General features: G+C 49.0%; 1 protein-coding gene and 1 pseudogene across 2 annotated transcripts in view; both read right to left on the bottom strand.

The window, feature by feature from the left end:
• Positions 1–5,910: 5,910 nt before the first annotated feature.
• LOC103081161 (dysbindin domain-containing protein 2-like) overlaps positions 5,911–11,771 on the bottom strand; it is a 7,510-nt gene continuing 1,649 nt past the window's right edge. The window contains exons 2-4 of one of the 2 annotated variants that reach the window (XM_007464791.1): positions 8,273–8,416; positions 7,944–8,081; positions 5,911–6,585 (exon numbers count right to left, since the gene is read on the bottom strand). In XM_007464791.1, the coding sequence (XP_007464853.1) occupies positions 6,380–6,585; positions 7,944–8,081; positions 8,273–8,411 (483 nt within the window). In that variant the 5' untranslated portion in view covers positions 8,412–8,416 and the 3' untranslated portion in view covers positions 5,911–6,379. Of the gene's footprint in view, positions 6,586–7,943; positions 8,082–8,272; positions 8,420–11,771 lie in introns of both variants that reach the window. The other variant, XM_007464790.1, reaches the window with a different exon arrangement.
• LOC103086763 (dysbindin domain-containing protein 2-like) lies at positions 9,620–11,026 on the bottom strand (annotated as a pseudogene).

The raw sequence follows: 11,771 nt of genomic DNA, 5'->3' as shown, positions 1-11,771 counted from the left end.
AAGAGCGTCTGAGAAGCGACTTCCGGCGCCGTCCCGGAAGCCGGGGTGCGGATACCACAGCGACTGCCAGGATAGGCCTTTGAAGGGCTGCTGGGTGTAAAGGGGCGCTGATAGGGCACAAAGGGCAGTGGGCACGTAGCGTGGCTGGGACCTGGATTGAGGACCCCCTTCCCCACGACAAAGTTCTTAATAATACCGACCGCCACTGTGCCTCCGTGATAGTTGAAGAAACAGACTGAAAAATGTTATTACTTTTGCAAGGTCACACTGCCGGGCTCCTGTCTCCCTGAGCTTCGTGTCTCTATTTGCCCTGTCCTAAGCCTAGCCAAGAACTTTACTGCAAAACCCTCAAATAACTCACCCTTTTATTATGAAAAATTTCAAACATACAACAAAGTTGAAAGGATGAATACCTGTTACAATGAACATCTGTATCCCCGTCACCTAGATTCCACTATTAACATGTTACTGCACTTGTTTTATCACATATCAGCCTCTATCTCCCCCAATTCATCTTATGTTTTGATGCATTTCAAAGAAATTTCAGACATAAGGACACTTCCCCTTAAATAGTTCAGCATGCATATCATTAACTAGAGTTCAATAGTTGTTTACATTTTTCTTTTGGTGTAAAATTTACAAACAATGAAATGCTCAACTCTGAAGTGCACATTCATTGAGTTCAACAAATGGATACACCTGTGTAACTCTTTTCAAGATATGTCTGGAAAATCCCTGAAAGTTGGCTAATGCCCCTTGCCAGTCAATGTCTGTGACCCCTGCCTTCCAGATGCAACCACTGTTCTGATTTTTCTCCAGAAAATGGATTAATCTGTTCTAGAGCTTCGTATAAATGAAATCATCATATAGTATGTGTACTTTTTTTTGTAAAAGGCTTCTTTCATGGGAAGAATGTTTTGGAGAATCATTCATGTTCTTGCATGTATCAGCAGTGTGTGTCTTTTCATTTCTGTGTAGTATTCATACATTGTCGGAATATACCATAGTTTATCTGCTCTTCTGTCCATGTACACCTGAGTTCTTTCAAGTTTTTAGTTCTTATGAGCTAGGCTGCTATACAAGTTTCTTTGTAGGCATATGCTTACATTTCTTTTAGGTAAATATTTAGGAGTGGTCAAAGAATAGGTATATGTTTAATTTTACAAGAAACTGCTAGATCTTTCACCACAACGTGTCATTTCATACTTGTACCAACAATGTATGAGAGTCCCCATTGCTCCACATTCTGGTGAACATTTAATTTGTGGGGCTTTTTCGTTTTTGCCACGTGGGCGTGTTTGTAGTAGTATCTCACTGTGGTTTTAATTTGCATTTCCTTGGTACCTAGTGATGTTGAACAGCTTTCATGTGCTTCTTGGCCATTCATATATTTTTTGCGAAAGATCTGTTAAAATCTTTTTCCACCTCTCCCCTTTTGTGCTGACTTGAGTTGTAGGAGTTCCAAGCAATTCCTGCTTTGGTTTTTCCACCTGCCCAATGGGGTACACATTCATGAAGGATTTTCTAGACAGTCTTTTGGTAAAACTGACAACCATGTGGCTCTAAAGAACCAGAGATTTGGTGTCTGCCAGGTCTGCCTAGATATACCCCTGACCAACTGGAGAGGAAGTGTCAAAAAGATGTCTTTGTCTCATTATGCCCTCATTCTACTTACATCCAGGGTTCCTGCCCCACTAGACATGGAATAGAAGGAAGGCCACGAGCTTAGATGTCAGACAGACATGGGTTCAAATCCCCACACCAGCCTTTAATCCATATGAGCATGAGCGATCTGAGTGCCACTCTTCCTGCTCTGTAAAACGGATAAACCTGCTTTCAGGGTTGTTGTAAGGATCAGAAATTAGGTACATGTAGAATCTGGAATGTAGTAAGTGCTTAATAGCCTCAACTAACCTTTACTCAAAGAGCTCTATGAGGCAGGCACTATTATCTCCATCTTACAGATGAGTAAACTGAGTACAGAAACTGAGACAATTGCCTAAGATCACAGTGAGTGATGGAGCCAGAACTCAAGTCCACACTATCAACTTCAAAAACAAATTTTTTTTTTTTTTTTTTTTTTTGCAGTATGCGGGCCTCTCACTGTTGTGGCCTCTCCCATTGCGGAGCACAGGCTCCGGACGTGCAGGCTCAGCGGCCATGGCTCACGGGCCCAGCCGCTCCGCAGCCTGTGGGATCTTCCTGGACCGGGGCACGAACCCGTGTCCCCTGCATCGGCAGGCGGACTCCCAACCACTGCGCCACCAGGGAAGCCCAAAAAAACAAATTTTTTAAGGGAGTTGCTGTTATGGTTATGATTACCTTGTACTTCTATGCTTTGTTTCCTTTTGAAATTGCCTGTCCCCATCACTCAAGACCCAGCCACCCCCAGAGAAGACTTGCCTTCTCCCTCTCTAGTGTGCTACAGCCCACATTATAGTTCCGTTATCTGTGGCCATGTCTCTTCCTGGAAGAGCTCTTGGCCACCTTAGTGTTTCTGTTGTGTACGCAAGGAGGCTAGCACATAGTGGGGGCTCAGTAATGTTTGAATGAACAAACAAGAAAACATCGTAACACCGTTCCATGTTGTCCCCACACCGCCATACTGTTCACAGTATCAAGTTCTGTGCACCACTGGGGACTGCTACAGTGTGAGCCGTCCTGGGAATCTTCCCCTGAGATATGGTCCCTCCTATTTCCTCCACAGCACAGGATTCTACAGGAGGAGTCTGTCTTTTTCCCTCCTCTCCAGAGTCTATGACAAGTCTATGCAATGGACAGAAGACACCACACTGTAGCTTGGAGACTGATAGCTGGGCTGCTTGCCTCGGAGTTGGAGCCAAATCATCCCCCATCTCCAAGGGCCCTGTGTGGCCTCAAATGAAACAGTCAGCTGGAGATGCTGGCTCTGGCTCTGAAGGCCAGCCAAGCCCCTGTGGTTTGGCAGAAGAAGAGGTCATTGTCCAAACAGGAAGTGGTCCTGGGGTCTCAGCTGACCCTAGATTTTCCCAGGCAGGGCTGGGGCTCATAGCAGCTGAACTGGAGGCTCCCCATAGGCTCACAAACAATTCCACCTCTCCAGAGGGCTGCAGATCCCTCTCCCCAGACAGGCTCCCTGCCCCAGACCCCACAGATCTTAGCATAGTGTGCCTGGGGTTGTTGACATGCTGACAGCAACCAAGCTAGGCTAGCTTCCCATCATTCACCTTGGAGGAGAATGGGGAGATCCCAGGAGCTGAGAAGCCCTCAGAGCTGAGCTGTGGATATTATGGGGTGCACCCCAGGAGAAGGCTCAGCCGCAGTCAGACAGGAGGCTGAGCCTCGCTACTCCAAAGGAAGGGACAAAGAACAAGAGGACAGAGACCATGTCTTCTGTGTGCAGCAAAGTCATCGGCAACCCAGAAAAACCACAAAATTTAACATGAGGCTGGGCCCTGGCCCAGCTTAGTGGATGATCTCAACTTGGACATAGACACTTTTAGACAAAAGGAACACAGAACTCCCACAAGTTTTTCAGTAGCTCTAGGAAAAGCACTTAAGAACTGTCACTTACAATGGCCTCCTACAGGGGTGGAAGCAAAATGGGGCTATTGGGAAGACTGCACCCTGTCACTCAGCCTGGATGGTACAAAGAGCTTTGGGATTTAGGCCGAAGGTCACTGACTCCATGGATGGTTTGATGTATGAAGGGAGGTGGAATGATTTATTTTTTCTAATATGAAAAATGACTTGATGTTCCTTAAGGCTAGGTCCTATAACCCTCCTTTTATTCCAGTCTCTCCCTGGGCAAGCTCACTTGCACCCATACCTAAACTTACCTCCTATGCACTGATAACTCACCTACTGATTTTCCAGCCCAATCCTCTGATCTAAATTCCACTCTCATGGGTCCAAGTGCCTACTCAAAATGTCTTCTTGGTCTCAAAAGCAACTCGAACTCAACATGTCCAAAACCCAATTTATGGCTTCTTCCCCAAACCTAGTGCTCTCCTAAACTCCCCATCCGGATGAAGAAGCCTCCAAATTATCCTGCTGCACAAGGCAGAAGCAAGGATGGCACCCCTGAGCCCTTCCTCTCTCACACCCACCTATGAAAATATTTTGAAATTTGCCTCCCCAATATCTCTCCATTCCTTCCACTTTTCTACAACCGCCCCACCTCCACCCTATTCCATTTTTATCTAGATGGCTACAGTCATCTCCTGGCTTCCAGGCATCCATTCTGGTCCCCTCCAATCAGTACATCTCTACCAGGAGTCCTTGCAGCCATTCTCCCCCTAAACTCTACCTCCTACTCCACTTTCAGATCTCAGCTCAAAACCACTTCCTCCAGGCAAACACCTCTTGACCTCTCTTAATAGGCTATTAACTCCTTCCTAGCACTAGTCCTAGTTGCAGTTTTACATTTGGGCCCCCAATAGACCCTGAACTCCATAAGAGCAGAATGGGGTCTTTTTTTCTTCTTTTTTTTGTGCCACTACCACATTCCCAAGGCCAAGCTCAGTGTCTTACACATGTTAACACTGACATTTAATATTTATTGAATGAATGTCATTTATTTGCTCATAGCCTGCCTCAATCCAGTTAAGCTAATCATCACCACTATCTTCTAGGCCACCCTTGTCTCTTGCCTGGATTACTGTGTTATGTCTGTCTGGAGCCTGTCCTCTTCCAGTATGTTCTCTACATTGCAGCCAGAATTATCTTTTGAACAAGCAACATCAACCACTTGTAATCATTCATTACTCCCAATAAAGTCCAAAGTCGTAACGTGTAAACTGCTAGTTATCTACCCAATGACTGCTGTCCTCTTGCTTATCAGTAACATAACCCTGATTTTATCAAGACAGCAGGGTGTTCTACCAAAGGACTACCCCAGCCTCTGCAGTAGCCAGGGTGCTTCTGAGAGGTCTGACAGGAAGTATAGGAATCAGACGCATTGGTAATTGAAACCTGAAGGGTTATTGTCTTTCCAAACGCCAGAATTTCCTTTCTTCTAGATAATGTTGTGTCTCTAAGTCTATAAAACATCTGTAAATGAAACATCCCTCAGGTTACCAAGTTCTGGCCAATGAGATGTAAGTGGACGCTATTGGTTAGAACTTCCAAAAATGCTTGTTGAGGTGGGACTAGGCAGCAAGCCGTGCCTTTTTTGCCCATCCTTAATTTCTTCTCCTGCTTTCTACCAGCTTCAGAGACATGATGGCTGGGGCCTCAACAGCCATTTTAGCCATGAGGTATCAATGAGAATTCCAGCCATGGGCCTTAGATGGCTGCGCAAAAAGAGCCAAGAAGGACCTTGGTGTCCAATAACTGTGGAACGACCATATCTCCCTGTACTTTGGACTTCTTTTATATGAGGAAACCAAATTTATATCTTAAGTCACTGATATTTTACTAGCAAACTAAAACTTGATACAGGCTTCAAAGCATTTCATGACCTGACCTTTGTCAATCTTGCCTCTCCCTTCATCTGCTCAAATTCAACAATTCAGTCAAGCTGAATGTTTTTCAGTTCCTCAGGACTTTTCTCTCCATTTAAAGTCTTTCCAAGCTGCTCTTTCTGCCTGGGTTGCAGCCCCACCTGGCTAACTCCTACTCATCCTCTGCATCCCAGCTTAAAAGTCAGCTCTTCAACGACCATAAAAGCTAGGTTAAGATGCCCATTTTCTGGTAACAGAACAGTTCCTCAGCATGCTACTTATTATGCTGTGAATTGTGGTGTTTACTTGATTTTCTCCTCCATGAAGGCAGGCAGCCTGTCTTGTTCAAAACTGTATTCCAAATCTGCAGCTAATTCCAATTCTTGAATACATGGAGTAAATGAGTCATGGGAAGGTGGTATTGGTTAGAGAGCTAAAGGAATGTATTGGGTTTGATATCTGTACAATGTGAACAGATGAAGTAGAATGGTTGGCATATTATTATCTGTTTATTATTCATACCGTGCCCTGTTCCAAAAAGGATGTAAGGAAGCAGGATGGCTGGAGTACCATCTCACTGGGAGTGTTAAGGAGTTCACATCCCTTTAGAGACACTGGTTTAGGAGACTCTATCAGGAGACTGCAGGATAGTTTGGAGGAGGGAAGAGTGCTAAGAAAAGCAGTGGCATCTTGTCCTATCTCGTCTTCCATCTCCTCACTTGCAGGCCCTACCTCAGGAGTAAGCCAAAACCTGGCAGGGAGGTTGCAGCAGGGAAAGGTTAGCAGTAAAGCAGGAGCGGGTTAATTCCCAGAAAGGTACACCACCCACCGTCCTTTCCTCCCTCTGGTGCCTACTGCAGGTAAAGAGTCTGGTCTTCTCCGAAGCGCTCTGGCTGGGCCTGGGGTCTCAAGTGGAGAATAGGCAGCTCAATCAGTCTGTAGGTGGGGGCCCACTGCTAGCTGCAGGCTCCAGGCTCTGCCCTGCCATCTCCCCCATCCTCCTCCTCGTCAGACTGTGCCAAGGGCGTGTCTGCTCCGCCATCACTGACATCCGGGCTGTGCGGATTGGTGGAGGAGTCAGAGGACGAGGAGAAAGTGCGGGATGTGGTCCTGTCTGCCGTGGGCATTGGCAGGCTTGGCTCCTCGGGACGATCGTCCACCCCTGCCCAGAGAGAAGAGCCTGTCAGGGCCACGAACAGGGCTTCAGAGGACTCTTAGAGGCGCTCTGGCCAGGAGACACTGAGGCCCAGAGGGGAGCAGGGACTTGACCAGTCACCCGGCCAGGCTCCTGACTCCCAGTTCCTTCCACTTCACCGCACCATATCTGGGCTCTAGAGTCAGGTCAATCAAGTCAAGAGTTCAAATTCTACCTATGTCACTTCCTTGCTACTGAGTAGCTTTGGGCAAGTCACTTACTTTCCCTCTCAAGGACTCTGCCCCTCCTCTGTAAAAAAGGGACCCCGACATTCCAGAGGGTTTTGAGGATGAAATCTGAGAATGCTCATAACTGTCTGGCACATAGACCACCAATAAATAGCAGGTTTTCTTTTTTGTTTTGTTTTTGTTTTTTTTGTGGTACGCGGGCCTCTCACTGCTGTGGCCTCTCCCATTGCGGAGCCCAGGCTCCAGACGCGCAAGCTCAGCGTCCATGGCTCACGGGCCCAGCTGCTCCGCAGCATGTGGGATCTTCCTGGACCGGGGCACGAACCTGTGTCCCCTGCATCGGCAGGCAGATTCTCAACCACTGCGCCACCAGGGAAGCCCAATAGCAGTTTTAAGTAAGAGAATATCTATCTTATTGGTTAAGGATGTGGGCTTTGGAGTCAGATAGCTCTGGTTCGAATCCAGCTTTTCCACTTTCTGGCTATGTGACAACAATATCTCTGAGTCTAATGTCCCTCTTATATATATATATATATATATATATATATATATATATATTTTTTTTTTTGGCCGCATGCCATGTGGGAACTTAGTTTCCTGACCAGGGACCGAACCCACGCCCCTTGCATTGGAAGCTTGGAGTCTTGACAACTGGACCACCAGGGAAGTCCCTCTAATGTCCTTCTTTATAAGATGGGAATAATCCCACCTGCCCTCATAGGACATTGTAAGGACTGAGATAATATATGTAAAATAGCTTAGCACAGTATTAGAAACCTAATAAAGTACAAAATAAATACTAAGATGACTAAAACTGCTTAAGTTGTCTAATATAAAAATCATATTTTTATGTTATTTTAATTATGTTAATTAACTACATTAATTTCACAAATATAAAATTGACAAAGGCTAAGGGGGTTAGGCCTTCCTAGAGTTTGGGATTAGGGATCTGTAACCCAGCTTCCCTCAAGGTCAACTTCCCTAAAATCAGAACAGACAGCTGTTTCATGGGCGGAAATGCCCACTCCCAGCCCCTGCATGCATACTTCCCCAGTCCAGTCTTGCAACCTCACTTCAGAGCCCTGACATCCGGCTCTGGCTAACCAGGGCCCAAGTGCCCAAAGTAAAGGGGCGTACCAGATGTCTGGGGGGTCGGTGGAGGATCTTCGCAAGGCAAGAACACGTCAGCTCCGTCCTGATCCCCAAGGTCGATAAGTTCCACTTGCTCAAGTGTGTCCACATTCACCTCCATGGATGAGATACTACCTATGGGGGCTGCAGATCAAGAAGGAGGCAAGTCAGGAGGAGCCAGGCCAGAGCTGTTAGGATGGTCAGAGACGTATGTCAAGTCTGGAGATAGACGTTTAGAGGGCCAAGAAAACCAGGGGGAAGGTACCAAGATTCAGGACCTATAGGACTTCCTCCCTGCCCCACCCTAGTCCCTCTCCCCAGGATTCAGAACTTACGTCTGTGCGACTCGAGATGCAGGTGGGACAGGGGGAAGACAAACTCTGTCTCAGGCTGTAAAATGTCCTCAAAGAATTTCTGCCGCTCCCGAAGGCGGAGCTGCTGGCGCTCCAGGGCTGCCCGCGGATTTGGGTCCATGTCAGCTCCTGGAAGAGCAAGTACAGCTATGAAGTTGAGAGGGGATTCCGTGGGGGCCTGGGCTTGGGGAGCCCCCCTGCAGCCAGCATCCCAGCACTGGGGCCTCTGGACTTGACTACCTCCCCTTTCCTAAAACAAAGTCCATTACCACAAACTACAAGTCTCACGCAGAGGCGGGGCTGACCCTAGCTCCACAAAGGGGATGCCAGTTCCAGGCACAGCAAAAGAGGCTCCTCTGTATTCAGGGAACGCAGTCAATGGCCAAGTCTCAGCATCATGCCCTTCGGAGAGGGGTTGGAAGGGCTGGTTCAGCTTAGATGGGGGAGGCACTTTTTCCACTTAATGGACCCAGCCCCTCCTCAGAAGGCTGGGGAAGAGAGGAAGGTCCCTTCCTCCAGGCTGCAGCTCTGGTTCCTGGCCATTCTTCAAAACCCAGACGAAAGCTAAAGTACCCCCTCCCCTACTCTCCCTCTCTACACACACACACACACACACACACACACACACACACACACACACACACATTGGTTAAGGATGTGGGCTTTGGAGTCAGATAGCTCTGGTTCGAATCCAGCTTTTCCACTTTCTGGCTATGTGACAACAATATCTCTGAGTCTAATGTCCCTCTTATATATATATATATATATATATATATATATATATATATTTTTTTTTTTGGCCGCATGCCATGTGGGAACTTAGTTTCCTGACCAGGGACCGAACCCACGCCCCTTGCATTGGAAGCTTGGAGTCTTGACAACTGGACCACCAGGGAAGTCCCTCTAATGTCCTTCTTTATAAGATGGGAATAATCCCACCTGCCCTCATAGGACATTGTAAGGACTGAGATAATATATGTAAAATAGCTTAGCACAGTATTAGAAACCTAATAAAGTACAAAATAAATACTAAGATGACTAAAACTGCTTAAGTTGTCTAATATAAAAATCATATTTTTATGTTATTTTAATTATGTTAATTAACTACATTAATTTCACAAATATAAAATTGACAAAGGCTAAGGGGGTTAGGCCTTCCTAGAGTTTGGGATTAGGGATCTGTAACCCAGCTTCCCTCAAGGTCAACTTCCCTAAAATCAGAACAGACAGCTGTTTCATGGGCGGAAATGCCCACTCCCAGCCCCTGCATGCATACTTCCCCAGTCCAGTCTTGCAACCTCACTTCAGAGCCCTGACATCCGGCTCTGGCTAACCAGGGCCCAAGTGCCCAAAGTAAAGGGGCGTACCAGATGTCTGGGGGGTCGGTGGAGGATCTTCGCAAGGCAAGAACACGTCAGCTCCGTCCTGATCCCCAAGGTCGATAAGTTCCACTTGCTCAAGTGTGTCCACATTCACCTCCATGGATGAGATACTACCTATGGGGGCTGCAGATCAAGAAGGAGGCAAGTCAGGAGGAGCCAGGCCAGAGCTGTTAGGATGGTCAGAGACGTATGTCAAGTCTGGAGATAGACGTTTAGAGGGCCAAGAAAACCAGGGGGAAGGTACCAAGATTCAGGACCTATAGGACTTCCTCCCTGCCCCACCCTAGTCCCTCTCCCCAGGATTCAGAACTTACGTCTGTGCGACTCGAGATGCAGGTGGGACAGGGGGAAGACAAACTCTGTCTCAGGCTGTAAAATGTCCTCAAAGAATTTCTGCCGCTCCCGAAGGCGGAGCTGCTGGCGCTCCAGGGCTGCCCGCGGATTTGGGTCCATGTCAGCTCCTGGAAGAGCAAGTACAGCTATGAAGTTGAGAGGGGATTCCGTGGGGGCCTGGGCTTGGGGAGCCCCCCTGCAGCCAGCATCCCAGCACTGGGGCCTCTGGACTTGACTACCTCCCCTTTCCTAAAACAAAGTCCATTACCACAAACTACAAGTCTCACGCAGAGGCGGGGCTGACCCTAGCTCCACAAAGGGGATGCCAGTTCCAGGCACAGCAAAAGAGGCTCCTCTGTATTCAGGGAACGCAGTCAATGGCCAAGTCTCAGCATCATGCCCTTCGGAGAGGGGTTGGAAGGGCTGGTTCAGCTTAGATGGGGGAGGCACTTTTTCCACTTAATGGACCCAGCCCCTCCTCAGAAGGCTGGGGAAGAGAGGAAGGTCCCTTCCTCCAGGCTGCAGCTCTGGTTCCTGGCCATTCTTCAAAACCCAGACGAAAGCTAAAGTACCCCCTCCCCTACTCTCCCTCTCTACACACACACACACACACACACACACACACACACACACACACACACACCACCACCACCACCACCACCAGCATCCCCTCCAAACCCTGCTCTTTAATCACAGACTTGACTTCTAGACTTGGCTCTGCCCCTAAGGAAGTCAGCTTTCCAGCCTCAGTCTCCGCATCTGAAAATGGCATCATCCTCCTACCTGCCTCCAGCGCAAGACACAGCCGGTGAAGGTGCTCTGTAAAACGGAAAGCTCTGGCCCCCGTGCTCTTTAGAGGACACCATCTCTTCTCTGCCCCCCACGGCTCTTTATTTGAGCTCCTCTCCTCTGACACATCTCAATGTCTGATCTCCCCACTAGGCATCGAGTAGCAGTCGGAAGGGTGCAGTTCAGACCAGGCCTTCTGGCCCCCAGTGCTGAGAGCTTTCCAGAACGCCATTCACTCGGATTCGCTCCATTCCCTTCCTGAGCTCATCACCCGAGGCAAGAGAGTATCAAGCTTGAGGACCAGATCATCATCCTCCGCCTACTGCCTTCCCCACCTCATCTGGACTCGGCATATCTGAGACCCTGGCCGGCTCCACCGGCGCTGGGGTGGGCCGCGAGAGACACAAACCCAAGTGGGCCAGGCAGGGCCAAGGAAGTGTGGGGAGACCATGTGGCCGGGGCTGGGAGCGGAGGAGGGAGGCGCTGACGCCGATTCCTGGGAAAGGCTCTTAGCGCTGCCGCCCAGGTCACAATACTAAAAATACCCAGGGCCTCTGGGGCTGTCTGGGGGCGGGGAAGGGCGACAAAGAGGGTCGGGGTCGGGGAGCTGGAGGGGACCATGGGCTCCGGGACGCCCCCTCTCTTTCCCCCTCACCCCATCAACCTCAGGAAACTGTAGGGGCTGCCCCCTGGGGAGGTGCGGAGCTAAGCGCCGGGGAGGGGAAGGGGGTTGTTTACATAACTGAAGGTGCAGGGGAGAGGGGTGGAGAGAACTGTAGAGATTTGGGGGGCCGGAGGCGGCCAGGGGCCCGGCCAGTGGAATGGAGCGCTCCCTCTTCGTCCTGCCCCACCCGCACTGGAGTCAGCGAGAGCGAAAGAATTCCCTAAAAGGGGACACGCCGCGACCGCGGGGGAAGGGGGGGAAGGCGGAGGGGTCCCCCGGCCGTTCCGCTCGCGCTCCGGTCCCCCCGGCCTCC

Source organism: Lipotes vexillifer, unplaced genomic scaffold (assembly GCF_000442215.2).
Source record: "Lipotes vexillifer unplaced genomic scaffold, Lipotes_vexillifer_v1.1 scaffold53, whole genome shotgun sequence".
Classification (NCBI taxonomy): Eukaryota; Metazoa; Chordata; class Mammalia; order Artiodactyla; family Lipotidae; genus Lipotes; species Lipotes vexillifer.
The sequence above is the reverse complement of the archived record's forward strand: the minus strand, read 5'-3'. Positions and strand labels throughout refer to the sequence as shown.